The sequence below is a fragment of the Elephantulus edwardii genome, unplaced genomic scaffold (genome assembly GCF_000299155.1).
Source record: "Elephantulus edwardii isolate Elephantulus edwardi_28Jun2011 unplaced genomic scaffold, EleEdw1.0 scaffold00222, whole genome shotgun sequence".
NCBI classification, from domain to species: Eukaryota; Metazoa; Chordata; class Mammalia; order Macroscelidea; family Macroscelididae; genus Elephantulus; species Elephantulus edwardii.
The window spans coordinates 298,203-318,629 of NW_006399972.1; the positions used below are offsets into that span (position 1 = coordinate 298,203).

A 20,427-nucleotide genomic window follows, 5' to 3' on the forward strand; every position below is an offset into this window, starting at 1 on the left:
AAAAAAAAAACCAACTCCATACTAATTTACTCTTTGAACCACCAAATGCACTTCCCTTAGGGATGTCATAACCAGGCTACAGCAACACTTTAAATCATGTTGCTTCTTCTCCACATACTACAAACATGTTTTCCATTTTATTAATGTTGTTACCTTACTCACTGCCAATGAGTCAGTTTTAATTCATAGCAGCCAACCAACAGTTTTCTAAGGCTATAAATTATGAGAGGAGACTACCCGTCTTTCTTCCTTAAAACTCCCTTGGTGGTGAATTCAAACCATCAGAAGTGCATGGCCTTCGTGTTAACAGCAAATTTCACTATTGTCTACCATTAGAGCTCCCAGATATTTTTATAATGACTTTCTACAATAATGGTAATTAGTATTTGTGAAGCTACAGCAAGAGTTTGGTTTTTTAGAATGAAGTTGTAATAAAAGCAAAATAAACAGAACAATTTATAGAAGCTTCCAGTTTAGTAATAATATAATAATGCAATTCAATGTGGAAATATTTTACAGAACCATTTTGTTTTGAGTATTTGTATAATCTAAACAATATTAAATTAAAGCAGTTTACAGTTACATTTGTCATATTGCGTTCCCTAATTAAAATATACATTGAAATGACTAAAGAGCTAAAATGGCTGGCAAAGGGAGAAATTCATGGAGGGTGAGGGAGAAGGTCAGTGTATAATTGGGTAGCACCAGATTAATCCAACAGATTCACCTATTTTATGACAGGTAACTTATGGCAGGTGATAGAAAAGTAAAACTGTCACACGTATCTTGTTAGATATTTATTAGCACATGGGTGAAAAATTCAACTAGGGAAACCCAACTGCAACAAGAATACGTTTATGATTTTGATTACAAAAATAAGATACTAAAAGCACAATTACCTCAATTTTGGTTAAGAGGTCTTGTAGTTCTCCTGATTCATTCATTGACAAAATTTTCTCAGCACCCTATTGACAAGAAAGGGTTGGGGGAAAAGAAAACCATTCTGTTATTTCCTAAGAAAATAAGATACTATAAAGAAAACTTTCTTATTATTACTATTAATTTCAATGAACATTTACAGAGACTTTAGATTTCCGCTCATTCGTTGTTGCACTTTTCTCCCTGCCGCCCCCCCCCAGTTCACTTTTCTCTTTGAAAAGTAAAAGTAAAATTCCTTCATTGGTATACAACCCCCCCGCACCCCCTCCCACCCCCACCCCAAGTGTACTCCACGTTGCAACCTTCATTCCGGACTCTTACGATAATTATAATATCCTATAATATATTGCTTTTAAACTGTTCTATCCCTCATCCATTTCAATGCAGTATACATAATTCAGAAAACTTTTACCCTTAACATTGAATACAATACAGTTCCAAGTAAATTTATGACCAAGAGACGAATGAAGACAACAAATCTCTCTTTACATTCACATATGTTTCTCATCTATCAAGGCTACTGTAGGCAAGGGGCTCAAGACGTTGGAGTTGAGACACAGAAATGGAAGGGCTCAGCCACCCTTCATAGTTGTGTAGGTGCCTTGCAGGTTAACTCTGTCATTAATAAAGGTCACCTGAGATCAAATTGTAGCCTGGGTTATCTATATCCATTCTTCCCCAAATAGTACAGAATATAACTCTCCTTAGAGTAACCAATGTGAAAGTGATCAGCTCAACTCATTGCCATCAAATGGAAGCCAACACACAGGGGATCCTTCAGGGGATTTTCAAAGACTGTAAATCACACAGAAGGAGATTACTCTCCTATCTTCCATTGAGCTGCAGATAGATCCAAATAATCACCATTGCATTAGCAGTAAAAATCCCCACAGACTATACCACCCGAGCTCCCCAAAGTTGAAGTTTTTCTTGTTGCATATACCTTCAAGTTGGAATCAACATACAGTTGACCCTCCACTGATTTTTCAAAGGAAGTTAGTCACAGCAGAAGAGATTGCACATCTTTCTCTCTCAAAGCATCTGATGGATTCAAATTATGTTCCTTTGGGTTGGGAGCACAACTTCATACCACTAAGTTACCAGAGCTTGCCCTCAAAGTAATAGCAGATATTAATATTGAAAGTATATCGGGATGGGTGTGTCAGAGGCAATGAGATTGGCACAGGATAGAGCACGGTTTAGGGCTGTTGTACATAGGGTTGCTATGAGTCGCAAATGACTCGATGGCACATAACAGCAACAATAACAACATATTCGTTGAAGGTGTTGTAAAGTGTTGTCAAATTTATTTTCAACATGTGACAGAGTAGAATTTCCCCACAGGGAAAGAGTACACAGAAGTACTGTATGAAAAAGAGTCGTATGATACAGAAGAAATGTTATATGATCAAGAAACAATCGTAATGAGAGAGAGAGAGAAAATCATGACCTAAGAGGAAACTCAATCTGCTATGCAGAAATTGAAGAAATTCACAAAAAATCAAAATCCCAGGAATTTATGGAACACCAATTGACATATTTTAAGGAACACAGATGCAGCCCTAAACATGTTCACCAGGCTGTTCCAAGAAATTTAGAGGAAAATAATATGGCTAATTGACTTGAAAAGATCCATATTTATTTCTATTCCAAGAAAAGATGGTCCAACAGTTTGTGGAACTTACTAAATTATGATACACTAATAACACATACAAGCAATATCCTGCTGAAGATTACCCAAAAATGCCTGTAATAGTACAATGACAGAGAACTACCAGAAATACAAGCTGGGTTTAGAAGAGGCCATGGCCCTAGGGATACCATCTCCAATGTCAAATGGATCTTGGCTGAAAGCAAAGGGTACAAGAGGAATGTCTCTCTGTTTCATTGACTATACAAAGGCATTTGATACTGTGGATCACAACAGATTTTTGCTAATCTTGAGAACAATGGGAATCACAGAACACCTGATTGTGTTCATGTGAAGCTTATACTTACACCAGGAAGCAGTCAACAGAACAGAGCAAGGAAACACTGCTGAGTCAAAAATTGGGAAAGGAGTGTGTCAGGAAAGCATCCTGTTTCCATACCTTTTCGATCTATACGCAGAATAGATCATTCGAGAAGCTGGACTTTATGAAGAGTAATGTGGCATCAGAATTGGAGGGAAGACTCATCAACAGTCTACATTATACTGATGACACAACCTTGCCTTCTGAAACTGAGGAAGGCCTAAAGCCTTGGCTGCAGAAGATCAAGGACTATAGTCTGCAGTATGGATTAAAGTTCAATATAAAAAAAAATGAAGATTCTCACCACTGGGCCAATTGTCAGAGCTATGATAGATGGAGAAGAGATTGAGGTTCTTAACAGTTTCAGCTTGCTTGATTTCACAATCAATACTTTTGGGACCATCAGTCAGGAGATCAAGAAACAAATTTCATTAGGAAAATCTGCTGTCAGAGACCTGTCTAGAGTAAGGAACAACAATGATGTCAATCTAGAGACTAAGATGTTCCTGATCCAGGCCATTGTCTTTGCAATTACTAGTTATGCATCAGAGAGCTGTAAAAGTACTAAAGATGACAGAAAAAATTGATGTCTTTTATTTTCTGCACTGGAAAAGAGTGGACTGCCAAGAGAACTAACAGCCTCTCCTTGGAGGCAAGGGTTTTGAAGCTCCAGCACATATATATTGGACCTGTTACCAGGAGGGACTTATCCTTGGAGAAGCATATCATGCTTGGAACGATGGAGTGACAGTGCAGGAGAAGAAGACTCTGAATGAGATGGATTGACATAGTAATGAGTGTTTTTCAGAGACAGTGAGATTGGCTCAGGATAGAACAGAGTTCATAGCTATGGTGCATAGAGTTGTGGTCAACTCAATTGCACATAATAACAACAATTTCTAATGAACAGTCTGGATATTATAAAAAATTCATTTGAAAATTTAAAAAGAATCTTAAGCTTTAGGAAGGTTATAATTTATATTTATGTAAACACACAGATAACCTTCATTGTAAATATGCCAAATGAATGGCTGGGACATGGGTAACTATCTAGAAAATCACAAGGTCTTTGCTTATTGAAGATATTAAAGATTTTCTGAGGTTAGTGGCATTGGGTTTACATGTAAAACCCTAAGTTTCCAAGATGAAGTTGACAAATTTCTAGTGATGACTAGGATCCCGTAGAAAACTTAAGTCTTCCAAATGTCTTACATGTTGGATTGCTAAGCAAAAAATTGATTGGTTGAGTCCATGGGAGAAAGATGGGCATTCTTCTCCAGTAAAGATTAGTAACTTCTGAAACCTGATGGATGGTCTTTATGAATCAGAATTAACTTGATGATAGTAGGTATGGATTGGTTTGGCTAATCTAAAGGTTAGTAATTTAAATATACTTAGCATTATCATTGCATAAAGTCCTGGTGTGCTACTTCCATAAAGATGACAACCAAGAAAACCTTATGGAACTGAGTTCTACTCTGTAATATACGACTTTGCCATAAATTAGAATTAATGGCAACGAAAATTTGTTTGGGTGTTATTTGTTTGGTTGTTTATTTTTTTTAAGGAGCCCTCAATTTGCGATCTCATTTCCCTTCAGTTTGTCTTATATCACTCATGTCATCTTCACTGCCGTTAGAAATGACAAGTCGATATATTAAAAATGGCTATAAAAGAATACACAGGACTATGGAGAGCATATATAGCGCTAGAGAACAGATTATATTTGTTGTATTTGTTGGTTGTTTTGAAAGAAATATAGATGTGACACACCGACAGTGAGAACAAAGGTAATGAAACTCTATGACAAAACATTAAAATCTAAGACCTAATGAAAAACTGATAATATTTTAGTTTAACTACATTGCACTTATTTTAATAGTTAGATAAGCTAATGTAGGGAAAATTTCCAGATAAATTGGCATATGAATTGAGGCGGAGGGGAATATAGGTTTAATATTCCTAAATTTTAAAAAAAAAAGTGCAACGATTCTAAACAAAATGAATGTTCTTGAGAAGAAGCAATCATTGCAGCTTTGCTTTTCCCTCAACACTGAGCCTAAGTCATTTTTTTTGTTCTTGAAGCTAATGTGTTCAAATTTTGTAAATATATTAGTTGTTGTTATTGTTGTTCTAATGTGCCATCAAGTCGCTTACAACTCATAGCGACCCTATGTACAACAGCCCTAAACCCTGCTCTATCCTGTGCCAATCGCACTGCTTCTCACACACCCATCCCGATTACCCCAGTCACTGAATCAATCCACCTCATAGAGGGTCTTCCCCTCCTGCACCGTCCCTCCACCGTCCCAAGCATGATGTCCCTCTCCAAGGACCAGTCCCTCCTGGCAACATGTCCAAAGTATGTCAGATGAAGCCTCAGAATCCTTGCCTCTAAGAAGCAGCTTGGTTTAACCCTCTCCAAGACGAATCTGTTTGTTTTCTTAGTAGTCCATGGTACATTCAATACTCTTCTCCAGCACCAGCACCACAGCTCAAAGGCATCAATTCTCCTTTTATCCTCCCTAGTCATTGTTCAACTCTCTGACGCATAACAAGTGATTGAAAATAAACTAGTAGAAAATAAAAATAGCAAAAGTATAGAAAGGAACTCTGTAAACTTCCATGAAAATCACAGTAAAATAAAGTATATTAAAAAAAAAAAAGACTACAGTGCATATGCCTGGAAAGAATTTGTCTTATTATCCTTAAATACATGAAATGTATTTGTACTTTGTATCAATTCAATAATTTCAACACCATAACATAGAAGCTCTGGAGGCCTAGTGGCAAGAAGCTGTGCTGCAATCCTGAAGGCACATGGTTTGAGGACACCAGTTACTCTGCAGAAGAAGGATGGGCAATCTCCTTAAGTGGAATTAACCGACCATGAAAACTCACTAGAGTGTCAGCTATGAGTTGGTTCTGATTCAATGGTACACAACAAAAACAAATGCTTGATATACTCTTGAGTCAGTGGAAAGAGGGAAATATTCATGAGGTGACTGATAACCACAACAATGAGCTCAAATCTACCTGCTATCCATGAAGACGCCACAATACTAAGCCGATTTTGTTTTGCTACACGGAATGTTCTGGGATTCCCATTCTTCTCAGTGTCAGCCACAGTTTGTCGTGATCCACACAGTCAAGAGCCTTTGCATAGTCAATGAAGCACAGATAGACATTCCTCTGGTACTCTCTGCTTTCTGCCAAAATCCATTTAACATTAGCTATAATATCCCTAGGACCACAGCCCCTTCTAAACCTAATCTTCACATCTGGCTGTTCTCTGTTGACCTGTTGCTTCAGTCAGTTTTGGATCATTTTCAGCAGACTCTTGCATGTGATATTAATGATATTGTTCGATAATTTCTGCACTCTGCAAGGTCACTGTTCTTTGGAATGGGAACAAATATCGATCTCTTCCAGTCAGTTGGCCATCTGGCTGTCCTCCAGATGTCTTGGCACAACTTAGTGAGCACATGCAGGGTAGCGTCTGTTTGTTGAAATATGGCAATTGGTATGCTGTCTACTCCTGGAGGCTTGTTTTTTGCCAATTCTTTAGGAGCGACTTGAACTTCTTCCTTCATCACCACAGGCTCATATGTTATTTCATTAAATTCTTCTGTGACAGCCAATTTCTTCTGGTACAGTGACTCTGTATATTCCTTTCATCTTCTTTTAATGCTTCTTGGATCATTTATCACTCTACCCAAAGCTTTCTATAGTATTGCGACTTGTGGCTTGAATTTGTTTTTCAACTCCTTCAGCTTAAGAAAGGCTGAGCGAGTTTCGGCCCTTTGTGTTTTCTGACTCCATTTCTTTGCACATTTCATTATAGCATCTTGCTTTGTCATCCCAGGCTGCACTTTGAAATTTTCTATTCAGCTCTTTAATTTCTTGTTTTCTTCCTTTAGCTTTGGTTTCTTGGTGCTGTAATCCAATATCCAGAGTCTCATCTGACATCTATCTTGGTCTTTTCTTCCTCTTCAGCCTTCCTAATGATCTTTTACATTCTTCATGATCATACTCTTGATATCCTTCCACAGCTCATTTATTCATTGGTGCTCAAGGCCTCAAACCTGTTCCTGAGATGGTTTTGAAATTCTGAGAAGAATGGGAATGCAAGGACATTTGATTGTGCTTATGCAAAACCTATACTTGGACCAAGAAGTAGTCATCAGAACAGATAAAAAAGCCACTGCAAAATTGGAAGGGGCGTACTCCAGGGATGTATTCTGTCTTCATACCTTTTCAATCTGTATGCAGAACAGATCATCTGGTATTCTGGACTGTACGAGGAGAAATGTGGAATTATGCCACATAATGCTTTACGCAGGTGACACAACCCAAGCAAGCAGCTGAAACTGAGGATAACCTGAAGCGTTTGCTGCAGAAAGTCAAGGACTGCAGCCTTCAATACAGATTGGAGCTCAACATCAAGACAATAAACATTCTTACTACTGGGCCAATTGACAGCATCAGGATGGATGGTGAAGAGATTAATATAGTTAACAGTTTTAGTTTGCTTGGCTCCACAGTCAACACTCTTGGTACCAACAGCCAGGAAATAAATAGATGAATTGCATTGGGAAAGTCAACTGTCAAAGACCTCTCTAAAGTACTGAAGAGCTACGATGTCAGGCTGGAGACTAAGGTGCACCTGGTCTGGGCTATAGTCTTTGCAACTGTGTGCTATTCATCAGAGAGAGGGACACTGACTAAGGATGATACAAAGATAATTGATGCCTTTGAGCTGTAATGCTGGGAAAAAGTGTTGAATATACCATGGACTGCTAGAAGAACAAACAGGTTTTTCCTTGAGAGAGTGAAGCCAGGCTGCTCCTCAGAGTCAATGATTCTGAAGCTTCATCTGACATACTTTGGGCATGTTTCAAGGAGGGACCAGTACTTAGAGAGGAACATTATGTTTGGGAGAGTGGAGGGACAGCACAGGAAAGGAAGACCCTCGATGAGATTTCGATTCAGTGATTAGGGGAATGGGAAAGGGTGTGTCAGAGACAGTGAGGTTTTCACAGGCTAGAGGAGGGTTTAGGGCTCTTGTTACGTAGGGCTGCTATGAGTCACAAGTGACTTTACAGCACATAAGAACAAACAACACAGAATGTTGGAATGACTTACAACTGACTTAACAGCAACTAATAATGGTATTAATAGAACAGAATACTCATTTTAAGAAAACAGAATTTTTTCCCCTCAGATCAAGCAATTTATCTAAAGATATAATAACATAGCCACTGCCCTTTAAGTCAACTTTGTGTGTCCCATGTAGTTAAAGTACCAACTTCTTAAGTTTGTGGTATATTTTCTCTGAATTGGCATCCTTCCTCTCTGAATGAATTAGAGTCATTCAACAGGGCTTCTGTGACTCCATCTGACTTGTCCACAAACCTTTCCCTGGAAACCAATTTTCTGGTTCTTCTGTCATATGTTGAGCCTTGACTACTCTTATCTCCCTAAAGGACTCTCATCAATGCTCTCCACTTCACTGTATCATTGTTGGGCCTAAGTGAAAAATCTTGCAAGAGAAGGTTGTCCTATCTTTTTAAGGAATAGTAGCAGCAAGAATTTTAAGGATTTTAAGGAATGGTAGCAGCAAGAATTTCATGCTACCTAACATGCAAGTTTCAGGAGAAAACTATGCATTCTTTCCAACTTAATATTGGGAATATTAATCAGGGTGCCTTTCAGTATACCCCACTCTATTCTTCATTTGCACACTCAAAATACATCATCCCTTTATAATTTTCTATCAAATATATTCTAATTCTACATAAACTGTTAAAAACACCTTATGCTTGGAGGTTTTATGTTCACAAAACAGAAATAATTTCCTTAAACTTTGACATTCTCGTTAATTTCTTTATTATTTTTGAATGTCACAAGTAAGTTGGTTAATTTTTAAAATGAAATCCACCCCTCAATTCCTGTCTCAAAAATACTTAAACTCATTGCCCTAATGTTAGAATTTGCTCATAACTGACTCTCCAGCAGGTTTTTGGAGCCTGTAAATCACACAGCAGGAGTTTGCCTGTCTTTCTCCTTTAGAGAAGCTGGTGGATTAGAACCACCAGGGGATCTACCCTTGAGTGAGTATTGCACTGTCCTACTGACTGTGCCACCAGAACCCCCTAAATCCACACAAGGATGAAACATTCTGTTATCTGACACAGTTTTCTACAACTTTAAGCATAATTATGGAAATATTTCCAATACATTATTCAAGGGGTTCAGAAATAATTTTTCTGAAAATTAATCCAATACTGCAAATAACCATATAATTATATAAAAAAGATTTCATAGATATTAGCCTTTTTAAACCTGGATGTAGAGTAAACGTTATTATTTCAATTTTTATAAAGAATAATAAAAATGAATAGAGAACATGTATAGGACTCTATGAAGAGGAGTATGGCATGCACATGACACAACTTTGCTTGCTGAAAGTGAGGACATGAAGCACTTGTGAAATGATCAAAGAATTAAGCCTTTGGTATGGATTGCATCTCAAAGTCAAGAAAACAAAGATTCTTACCATTCGACCAATAGGCAGCATCATGACTGATAGAGAGGAGATTGGAACTGTCAGCAACTTCATATTTCCTAGGTTCACCCTTGATACCAGCAGTCAGGAAATAAGGAGATGCTTTGCACTGGGAAATTCTACAGTTAGGTACTTCTCCAAATTTATTGAGGAGTAATGATGTCAGTTTGAGGACTAAGGTATGTCTGATTCAATCCAAAATCTTTGTGATAACTTGCTATGCATCTGAGAACTGGGAAATGAAGAAGGATGACAGATAAATAATAGATGCCTTTGAGCTGTGGTGTTGGAGAAAAGCACTGAATATCCTACAGACTTCCAAGAGAACAAACAGACATGCCTTGAAGATGGTTCTTTTTGGAGGTAAGAATGATGAGGCTTTGGCTTACATATTTTGGGAATTATGCTAGGTGGGGATGTTTCTTAGAGGACATGATGTGGAGAAAGGTGGAAGGTCGGCAAAGAAGAGGAAGACCCTCAACCAGGTGGATTGATATGGTGACTGCTGCAACGGACAGCAGTTGTGTGTGTCAGGAGGTGTGAGGATGGCACAGGATAGAACATGATGCTGATCTTTTGTTCATAGAAGTGCTATGAGTCATACTCGACTCAAATGGCACTTAAAAACAACAAATGTAGCATGTTTGAGTTAATCAACACATAATTGGGCCAGATATTGAATTGAGCCAATTATTTGTTTTATATGCCATTTGATTGACTCCGTCTCATAAACAACATATACAACAGAACAAAATATGTATCCTCACAGTCTGTACTTTTAAAAAGCCCATTGTTTCAGTAATTGTGTCAATTCAACTCACTGCGGGTTTTTCTCTTACACTGACCTTCACTATTCCAAGAATTATGTCCTTCTCCAGATAGCAGACACTCTTGTTAATATGCTCACAGAATGTGAGATGAAATCTCATCGTAAGAATCCTGGTTACACTTCTGGCAACACAGACATTTTAAGATTCTTTTTGGCATTCTATGATACATTCAACACTCTTCATCAACATCACAATGATCTTTTTCCTTCATTATTCAAATTTTATGTCATATGAAACAATTTAATATATCATAGATTGGCCTCAACACACCTTAGTCTAGCTTATCACAACCTTAAAGTGGATATTAAAATGCTTAATAATATATTAGAACCTAACTAGAGACACAAAAGACCTATACAAATAAAACTACAGAACATTTTTGCAAGATATAATAAAAGACCTAAAGAAACGGAAAAATATGCCCTGTTCTTGGACAGGGAGACTCAATATTGTGAAATCGACAATCCTACCACAAGCTGTTATGGACCTTGTCAAAGTGCAGAAAAGCAAAGGTGTCACTTTGGAGACTAAGGTGTGCCTGATACAGGCCATGGTCTTTCCAATCACTTGTTATGTGTCAGATAGCTGGACAATGACTAGGGAGGATAGAAGGAGAACTCGTGCCTTTGAGCTGTGGTGCTGGAGAAGAGTATTGAATGTACCATGGACTGCCAAGAAAACAAACTGGTTCATCCTGGAGAGGGTTAAACTGGACTACTTCTTGGAGGCAAGGATTCTGAGGCTTCGTCTGACATACTTTGGACATGTTGCAAGGAGGGACCAGTCCTTGAAGAGGGACATCATGCTTGGGAGGGTAGAGGGACAGTGCAGGAGGGGAAGGCTCTCTATGAGGGGGATTGATTCAGTGACTGGGGTAATTTGGGTGGGTGTGTCGGAGACAGTGAGATTGGCACAGGACAGAGCAGGGCTTAGGGATGTTGTACATAGGGTAGCTATGAGTCGCAGGCAACTCGACGGTACATAACAACAACAAGAACAACAAGCAATAAACATGTTCAATGCAATTGCAATACATATACTAAATTCATTATTCAGGGAGATTGAAAGGGAAATTTCACAGTTTATTTGTAAAGGAAAGAGACTCCAAATAGGCAGAACACTTCTGAAAAGCAAAAAAGTGGGAAGCATATCACTCTCTGAAAAACCTACTACACAGCATGGTGCTGATACAATGACAGGCACATAGACCAATGAAGCAGAACTGAGAACCCAGAAATGGACCCAGCTATCTATGGTCAACTAATATTTAACAAGGAAATAAAACCCATAAAATGGGGAAATTACATCCTCTTCAACAAATAGTGCTGGAAAAATTGGACTGCTGCCTGTAGCACACATCTCACACCATACATAAAACTCAACATAATGTGGATCAGAGACCTGGGAGTGAAGTCCCAAACTATAAAGTTCATCAGAGACAAATTGGGATCAAGCTTGACGGCCTAGTCTATGGTATAAATAGACTGCCAAATATAGCCAGAAATGCACACTCTAGAGAGAATAAAATTGATGAATGAGTCCTCCTAAAGATTAAATCTTTGTGCACATCAAAAACTTTTTCCAACAAAGTGGAAAAAAAACCCCACACAAAACAACAAACTACTTATTGGGAACAAAGAATTTGGCAACACCATTTCAGACAAGGACCTCATACAAAAATTTACAGACACCTACAGGGCCTCCCCAAGTAAGAGACTGATCACACAATTACAAAATGGGCAAAAGAAATGAAAAAAATTTTCACAAAGGAAGCTATTTGGGTGGGCAAGAGACACATGAAGAAATGTTCAAAAGCACTTGCAATAAGAGAGATGCAAGTCAAAACCACAAATGAGATATCATCTCACCCCAGTAGCAATGGCAAAGTTTAACAGGACAGCAAATATAAATGTTGGAGACGATGTGGCAAGATAGGAACTGTTATACACTGTTGATGGGATTGTAAAATGGTATAACCATTCTAGAAGGCAGTTTGGAGTTTCCTTAATAAGCTGAACATAGAAATTCCATATGAGCCAGATGAATATTACACTGTTTGGAATATACCCCGAGAAAATGACAACTGAGACACAAACAGAGACCTGTACACCAATGTTCATAGCAACATTATTCACCATTGCAAAAACATGGAAACAGCTCAAATGCCCAACCACAATAGAATGGATTGAGAAATTATGCTACATTCACCCAATGGATTACTAGGCGGTACACAGGAGCAATGATTTTATAAATTACTACCTAATGTGAGAGGGAGTGGAAAGAATTATGCTAAAAGTAGTGCTTTTAACTCCTAGATTAAGAAACATGAAAATCTGTAATTAAGAGTCACTTTTTCTAGATACTCAAGAATTTCAAGTGAATGAGAGCTTTCATTGTAAAGAAAGTGAATAAACTAGAGAATATGTAAAATGTTCCAGCTTTGCCTTGTTGCAGTACTGTGCCTTTGTCAGTAATTGAGAATATGTCTCTACCTTTAAAGTATCCATCTCATTATTTTTCAATACATGCAATTAGCTTTGTCTCAGTAAAATAAATAACTTTAAAATTCTGAATAGTAGCCTGTGACATATGGCTATGCCAATTTATTTTACATCCAAAAGCCTTACCTTGAAGGACAAGACAGTCTACATTATCTTTATTAATCTATGAATTATTAAGGGAGAGACTCAGACCTTCAGGAATAAGAAAATTTATGTAAATAAAACAACTTCTGCAGAATAGGTTGGACCTTCAGAACCATTGTTGTTAGTTGCCCTCTAACTGATTACAGCTCAGTGCAAAACCAGGTATGCAGAGTAGATGCTTTATAGTGTTGTCAGAGATGTGATCTTTGAGAAGCTGCCTATTTGAAAAATCAAGGTATTCCTTCACCCCTGATAGGGAGAATTAGCTACCACTATAGTTCTGATGATATCAGGATGGGGCTCTGGTGACCTACTGGTAAGGAGGTGTACTACCAATTTGAAGGCCTACAGTTCAGATCCACCAACTGCTCCATAGATGATCATAGATGCACAGTCTCCTTCTGTGCAATTCATTGTCTTTGAAAACCCACTAGAGTGTCAGCTAATGTAGCCTTTCAGTCCAACAGTACATAACAACAACAAATGCTATAAAAGCATTTCTGTTTTAAAATTAATATTAAGCAGTAAAAGATGGATCCACAATGATTTCCTGCCTAGAAACGACAAATAATAATCAATGAAAGTTGAAAGGAGTCTTATATTGATCTTAGTTTCATCATGGGAATTGTAGAACAATTGATTGTGCAATTACTTAGATAAAACTTATACTTGGACCAGGAAGCAGCCTTCAGAACAGACCAAAGAAACATTGCATGGTTCACAATCAGGAAGGATTGTGTCAGGGGTGTGTTCTGTCTCAATACCTTTTCAATATATATGCAGTCTAGATCATTAGAAAGGCGGGACTTTATGAGGAGGAATGTGGCATCAGGTTTGAAGGAAGACTTATCAACAATCAACAATATGTAGATGACTAAACTTGTGTACTGAAATTGGAACCTGAAGTGATTTCCGCAGAAAGCTCAGGACCTCAATATGTATTGAAGCTCAACATCAAGAAGACAAAGATTCTAACCACTGGGCCAGTTGAGAGCACCATGATGGATAAAGAAGAGACTGACAATGTTATCTATGTCAGCTTAACCCCACAATTAACACTCTTGGCACAAGCAGCCCAGAAATCAAAAGACAAAATGCATTGGGAAAGTCTGTTGTCAGGAACCTCTCCAAAGTGCTAAAGGGAAATTATATCACTCTAGAGACTAAGGTGTGCCTGTTCCAGGTCATGGTCTTCACATGGATCAGGGAATTGGACCATAATTAATTGAATAATTAACGCCTTTGAGTTGTGGTCCTGGAGAAGAGTATTGAACATACCAGGAGGTGCCAAGAAAATAAAGAAGTCTGTTTTGGAGAAGGTGAAACCAAGTTTCTCCTTGAAGGAAAAAATTCTGATGCTCTGCCTCACATACTTTGGCACATAAGCAGGAGGGACTAGTCATTGAAGAAGGACATCATGCTTAGAAGGGTGGAGGGACAACTCAGGAAAGGAAGACACTGGATCAGATGGATGAATATAGTATTGGAGGTAATGGGGGTAGATGTGTCAGAGTCAGTGAGACTGGCTCAGGATAGGACAGTCTTCAGAACTATTGAGTCACTATGAGTCACAGGCGACTCCATGTCACATAACAACAGCACCAACCTACTAGAAATAACCCAATGTATCATTTGAAGTACACACAGGAGACAGCATTTTCAAAATACTTCATTAAAGAGGATCTAAGGGTCTAAGGACAGAAATTGACAGAGATTAAGTAGTAAGATTTGCTGAATCACCTAAGACCTAGCCATAAGGAAAGTCATAACAAAGCTAGGGCTAAATGTATATGGGAAGTCTCAATGTCTACAAAACTTAATAAGGTGTAGCCTTAGAAATAATGCTGAAGGAAAATTAAAGCCATTACTGCAGAGTCTATAACAAATTACTGTAACTCTATAATAGGAGAAAGTAGAATTGTTCCATAGATTTCAAAGGCTAATTGGCCTCATCACTACGGATGGTGAAGAGATGTAAATTGTTAAAAATTTTAGTTAACTTGGCATGACGACGACAATATATCCTTTGTAATATGCCTGCAAGCTATATTTTAAATCCTTAATTATCAATATAATGAAATTATCAATATAATGAAATTGAGACTGCAAAAACATAGTAAGTAATGTTCAAAGCCACAAAACTATAGTCAGCAGAGCTGATTTAACGTTTGGTGTATATAGCTTTATTATCTATGTCTTTATCTAGTTAACTTTGCTTTTCTCACACAGTAAAACTTTTAAAAGAAGTGCCTATCGTTCTTAGGTGAGACATTAAGGTGTATTATTGTTGTTGCTGTCATGTGCCGTCAAGTCACCTGCAATGCCTATCGATCCTCTGTACAACAGCCTTATACCTTGCCCTATCCTGTGCCAATCTTATTGTCAGTGATACACCTGCCCCCATTATCCCAATAACTGAATCACACCATCTCATTGAGGGTCTTTCTGTCCTGCATTGTCCCTCCACTCTCCCAAGCATGACATCCCTCTCCAAGGACTGGAACCTCCTTGCAACATGTTCAAAGTATGTCAGACGAAGCTTCAGAATCCTTGTCTCCAAGGAGAAGCCTGGCTCTATGAGGAGAAATGTGGAGTTAAGATTGGTGGATGATTTATCAATAATCTGTGTTATGCAGATGACACAACCCTGCTTGTTGAAACTGAGGAGGACCTGAAGCTCCTGCTGCAGAGTGTCAAGGACTGCAGCTTACACTATGGATTGAGGCTCAATGTCAAGAAGACAAAGATTCTCACCACTGGACCAATTGGCAGCATCAGGATGGATGGTGAAGAGATTGAGATTATACACAGCTTTAGTTTGCTTAGCTCCGTAGTCAACAGTCTTGGCACCAGCAGCTAGGAAATTAAAAGGTGCATTGCCATGGGAAAGTCTGCTGTTAGGGACCTCTCCAAAGTGCTGAAGTGCAATGGTGTCTCTCTGGAGACTAAGGTGCGTCTGATACAGGCCATGGTCTTTGCAATCACTTGTTATGCATCAGAGAGTTGGACAATGACCAAGGAGGATAGAAGGAGAATTGATGCCTTTGAGCTGTGGTGCTGGAGAAGAGTATTGAGAATACCATGGACTGCTAGGAAAACAAACAGATTTGTCCTGGAAAGGGTTAAACCGGGTGGCTCCTTGGAGGCAAGGATTCTGAGGCTCCGTCTAACATACTTTGGACATGTTGTGAGGAGAGACCGGTCCTTGGAGAGGGACATCATGCTTGGGAGGGTGGAGGGACATCGCAGGAAAGGAAGGCCCTCTATGAGGTGGATTGATTCAGTGACTGGGATAATTGGGATGGGAGTGTCCAGAGACAGTGCGATTGGCACAGGACAGAGCGGAGTTTAGGGCTGTTGTACATAGGGTCGCTATGAGTTGCAAGCGACTCGACGGCACATAACAACAACAACATAGGACCAGAGCAAACTGTTTTATATCTTTCCAAAACTATGAATTTTTTCAAAGATGTTGCTCTCTCTATCCTTGCTCCACACCACATCTGTTTCGTATTAGGAGTTTTCATTGTGCTTTCTTTAAGCAACCAGCATATATTTAGCCTTCTGGTGGTTTAGTGCTAAGGAGTTGTCCTGCCAATCCAAAGTCATATGGTTTGAATCAACTATTTGGAAAAGATGGGCCATCTCTTCCCATGTGATTTACTGCTTCTGAAAACATGCTAATGAGTCAATAATGAGTCAATTTTGACTCAACAGTACATAACAACTTTAAAGTATAAGCATACACTTGAATGTCAATAATATCTACAATCAGAATGCCTAACTCATGTCACTTTAAAGTAATCTCCTTTTAATGCTTGAAGTCTTACTTTCAAGTCTCATAATCTCAACAGACCTTCTCTGAACACTCAAACTAATTATCCTCTTTTCCTAATTACTCTCAATACCAGATCTGCTACTAAACTTCATACCATTTTTTCTATCTGTATTTGAGAACATAATTATTTGCTTAATTATTCTTCTCCCCCTACCACTAAGACATAATTGCCATTAAAATAGAGATCACATCTATCTAGCTTCACTAGAATAGACACATCTATATAATTCAACAGTGTGCATAATTTGGACCTAGAACATGACCATATTACATTACTTTTTTATAAATATGTATTATTCTAGACCATCCCGTACTCTACTTCCCAAAGCTATGGCATTTCTAATAGAAAATAATCCTCAGGATTTAGGACCATAAAAGTATAAGCAGAATATCTAATGTGTCTTTCCTTTACCATGCCAGGTATCTAATTCACTAAGACTTACTGCCTAACTTTGCTGTTACTGTTGCCTACCTTTGTGTTATTACATAACTCTTGACACCTGATTTTTGAAATCTAGTCACAGTCTTACTTTCTGAAGTGACCCTTTGCCCTTGAGTAATAATAAATTGCTACCGTTGTTAAAAATAAATCAAATATCGGTCAATTACTGTAATTCAGTCTAGTAAGTACACATTAATTCACAAAGGCACATAGAATTAAATGTAAATGGTTCTAAGAACTCAAACCTATGCAAGTAGCTTTTCAAAGACTACTACTATATATAGGTATATTTTGAAACTAAAAGTGCAAGAAACACCTCAGAATTCAAACTCTGATTCAATGCAAGTCTTGTTTGCTTCAAACTGTAAGTATCAGCACTTCTTGTTTGTGAAATATAAAAACAATTGTTTGCCTTGGGATTTTTAAGCTGTGCAAAAGGGATAGGAAGTAGGAAAAAGCATAACATTAGTACATCCGGACAAGCACTCAGACATAAATCAAGAAAAATAGAAGATGGATGTCATGCGCATGCCCAAGCAATAACAAGCGTGTTATTTCAAACACTCAATGAGATGAATACACTGCTGAAGGCTTAAATTTTGGGGAATACAAATAATTACTTTTCCTCTAGGAAATTCTCACATAAATCCAGACATCTTTTCTTACAGGATAGGATAAAGAACTCTCACTAATTCCTAAATTCAGCATTTGTGATTGGCGGCATTCCAACAGTCAAAAAACTAAGTTAAGATAGCAAGTGTGTTTCTTTATAAAGTCTAACAAAACCTACACATTTACAATTATTATCTAAAGGTGAATTGAAATAACAGATAGATAAACAGATAACTTTGGTGGCCTAGTGGCAAGAAGTTGCATTGCAATACTGAAGGCACATAGTTTGAGGCCACCAGCTACTCTGCAGGAAAAAGATAGGCAATCCCCTCCCATGTGATTAACTGTCTCTGAAAACCTGCCAGAGAGTCAGCTATGGGTCAGTTCCAACTCAACAGTACACAACAAATGTGTACACACACACACACACACACACACACACACACACACACACACCCCATTGTCCAAACAGAACAAGGGAACACTGTGTAGTTTAAAATTGGGAAGAGTGTATATCAGGGTTCGTTTGTTTCTTCATATTTATTCAAACTGTATGAGAATTCATAAATCCAGGATGTGGCATCAGGATTAGAAGAAGACTCATCAGCAACTTATGTTATGCAGATGACACAACATTGCTTACCGAAAGTGATTGTGACCTAAAGATTTTGTTTCAGAATATCAAAGACTGCAACCTTCAATATGGACTACATATTAACATCAAGGAGAAAAAGGTGCTTACCACTGGCCAGTATCATGATTGACGGAGAAAAGATTAAAACTGTCAATGATTTGGTCTTGCTTGGTTCCACCATCAACAAACACCCTTGGTGTCAGTAATCAAGAGGTAAGGATATATACTTCATTGAACAAGTACATAGTCAGGCAAGTCTCCAAAATCCTGAAGAGCAATGATGTCAGTTTGAAGACTAAGGTGTACCTGACTCAGTCCATGGTCTTCTCAATCACCTGCCATGTATCAGAGAGTTGGACAATAAATAAAGATGACAGAAGAAATGATGCCTTTTAATTGTGTGGAAAATAGTACTGAATATATCATGGACTGTCAACAGAATGAACCAAATATATATTTTGGAAGAGATGCAGTTAGAGTGATCCTTGAAGACAAGGAGAGCAAAGTTTTTTCTCTCATATATTGGACATGTTGCTAGGAGAGACTATTCCTTGAAAAAGCATACAGTGCTTGAAAAGATGGAAGGTCAGTAAAAGAGAGGAAGAACCTTATCAAGATGGGTTGATATGGTGACTACACCAATGAGCTCATGAGTATCTGACCGAGATGATGAGGACTGCGCTGGATAGGACAGGATTCAGATCTGTTGTTCATAGGGTTGCTATGAATTGTACTCAACTAAATGTCACCCACCAACAACAAAAATACACACACATACATATATGGCATCATACATGTGTGTATATAATCTATAATCTAGAATCCATAATCCATAATCTATAATCTATATAATGAAAAGACTCATCAACAACATGCCTTATACAGATGACACAACCTTGGTTACCAAAACTGAAGAGAACTTGAAACAGATGTAGAAGATCAAGGACAGACGTCTTCAATCTAGATTGAATCTCAATATTAAGAAAGAAGCCCAGAAAAGAGGTTTGGGGCTTAGGGGAGGTAATTACAAATCAATGAATGAGCACACACACACACACACACACACACACACACACACACACACACTCTCACGTGAATGGGAGAGGGGAAAGAGTGGGAAAGGGGGTAAGATGTGCAACAATGAATGAGTGGAAATCTAAATTCTCTGAAAATGTTCATTAAGATCACAATTAAAATACAAAAATTTTATTAAAAACAAACACCAAAGATTCTTACCATCAAATCAATTGGCAGAATCATGATAGATGGAGAAGAAATTGAAGTTGTTAACAATTTCATCTCTCTTGGGTTCACAAAGCAATACTTTTGGCACCAGCAATCAGAAAATCAAAAGATGAGTTGCTTTAGGATTTTTTTTTGTTTTCCAGGACCTCTCCATAGCATTAAGAAGTAACAATGTCAATCTAGAGACTAAGGTGATCCTTACACAAGTCGTTGTCTTCTCAATTACTGGCTATGCAACTTAAAGCTGGATAATGACTAAAGATGACAGAAGAAGAATCAATGCCTTCACATTGTGATGCTAGAGAAGAGTATCAAATATATCATGGACTTCTAAAAGAACAAACAGATATGTCTGAGTTGGTGAAACCAGGTCCCTTCTTGGAGGTATAGATTGTAAGGTCCTTTACAATATCTATCATCTATACTGAAGATCATCCAAAAACGATTAGAACAGCACATAAGCAGAGAACTGCCAGAAGTCCAGGCTGGGTTTTGAAGGGGTCGTGGTACTAGGGATATTGTTGCTGATGTTAGATGGATCTTGGCTGAAAGCAGAGTATAGCAGAAGAATGTCTATCTGTGTTTCATTGATTATGCAAAGGCATTTGACTGTGTGGATCATAACAAACTGTGGCTGACTCTGAGAAGAATGGGAATCCCAG

At 38.1% G+C, this 20,427-nt stretch overlaps 1 protein-coding gene across 1 annotated transcript in view; it reads right to left on the bottom strand.

Annotated features, from left to right (window-relative positions):
- Positions 1 to 20,427, bottom strand: part of GRXCR1 (glutaredoxin, cysteine rich 1) — a 180,587-nt gene that overhangs the window by 27,519 nt on the left and 132,641 nt on the right. Inside the window, exon 3 of the mRNA XM_006898175.1 lies at positions 900 to 965. Coding sequence (XP_006898237.1) covers positions 900 to 965 — 66 coding nt within the window. The remainder of the gene's footprint in view (positions 1 to 899; positions 966 to 20,427) is intronic.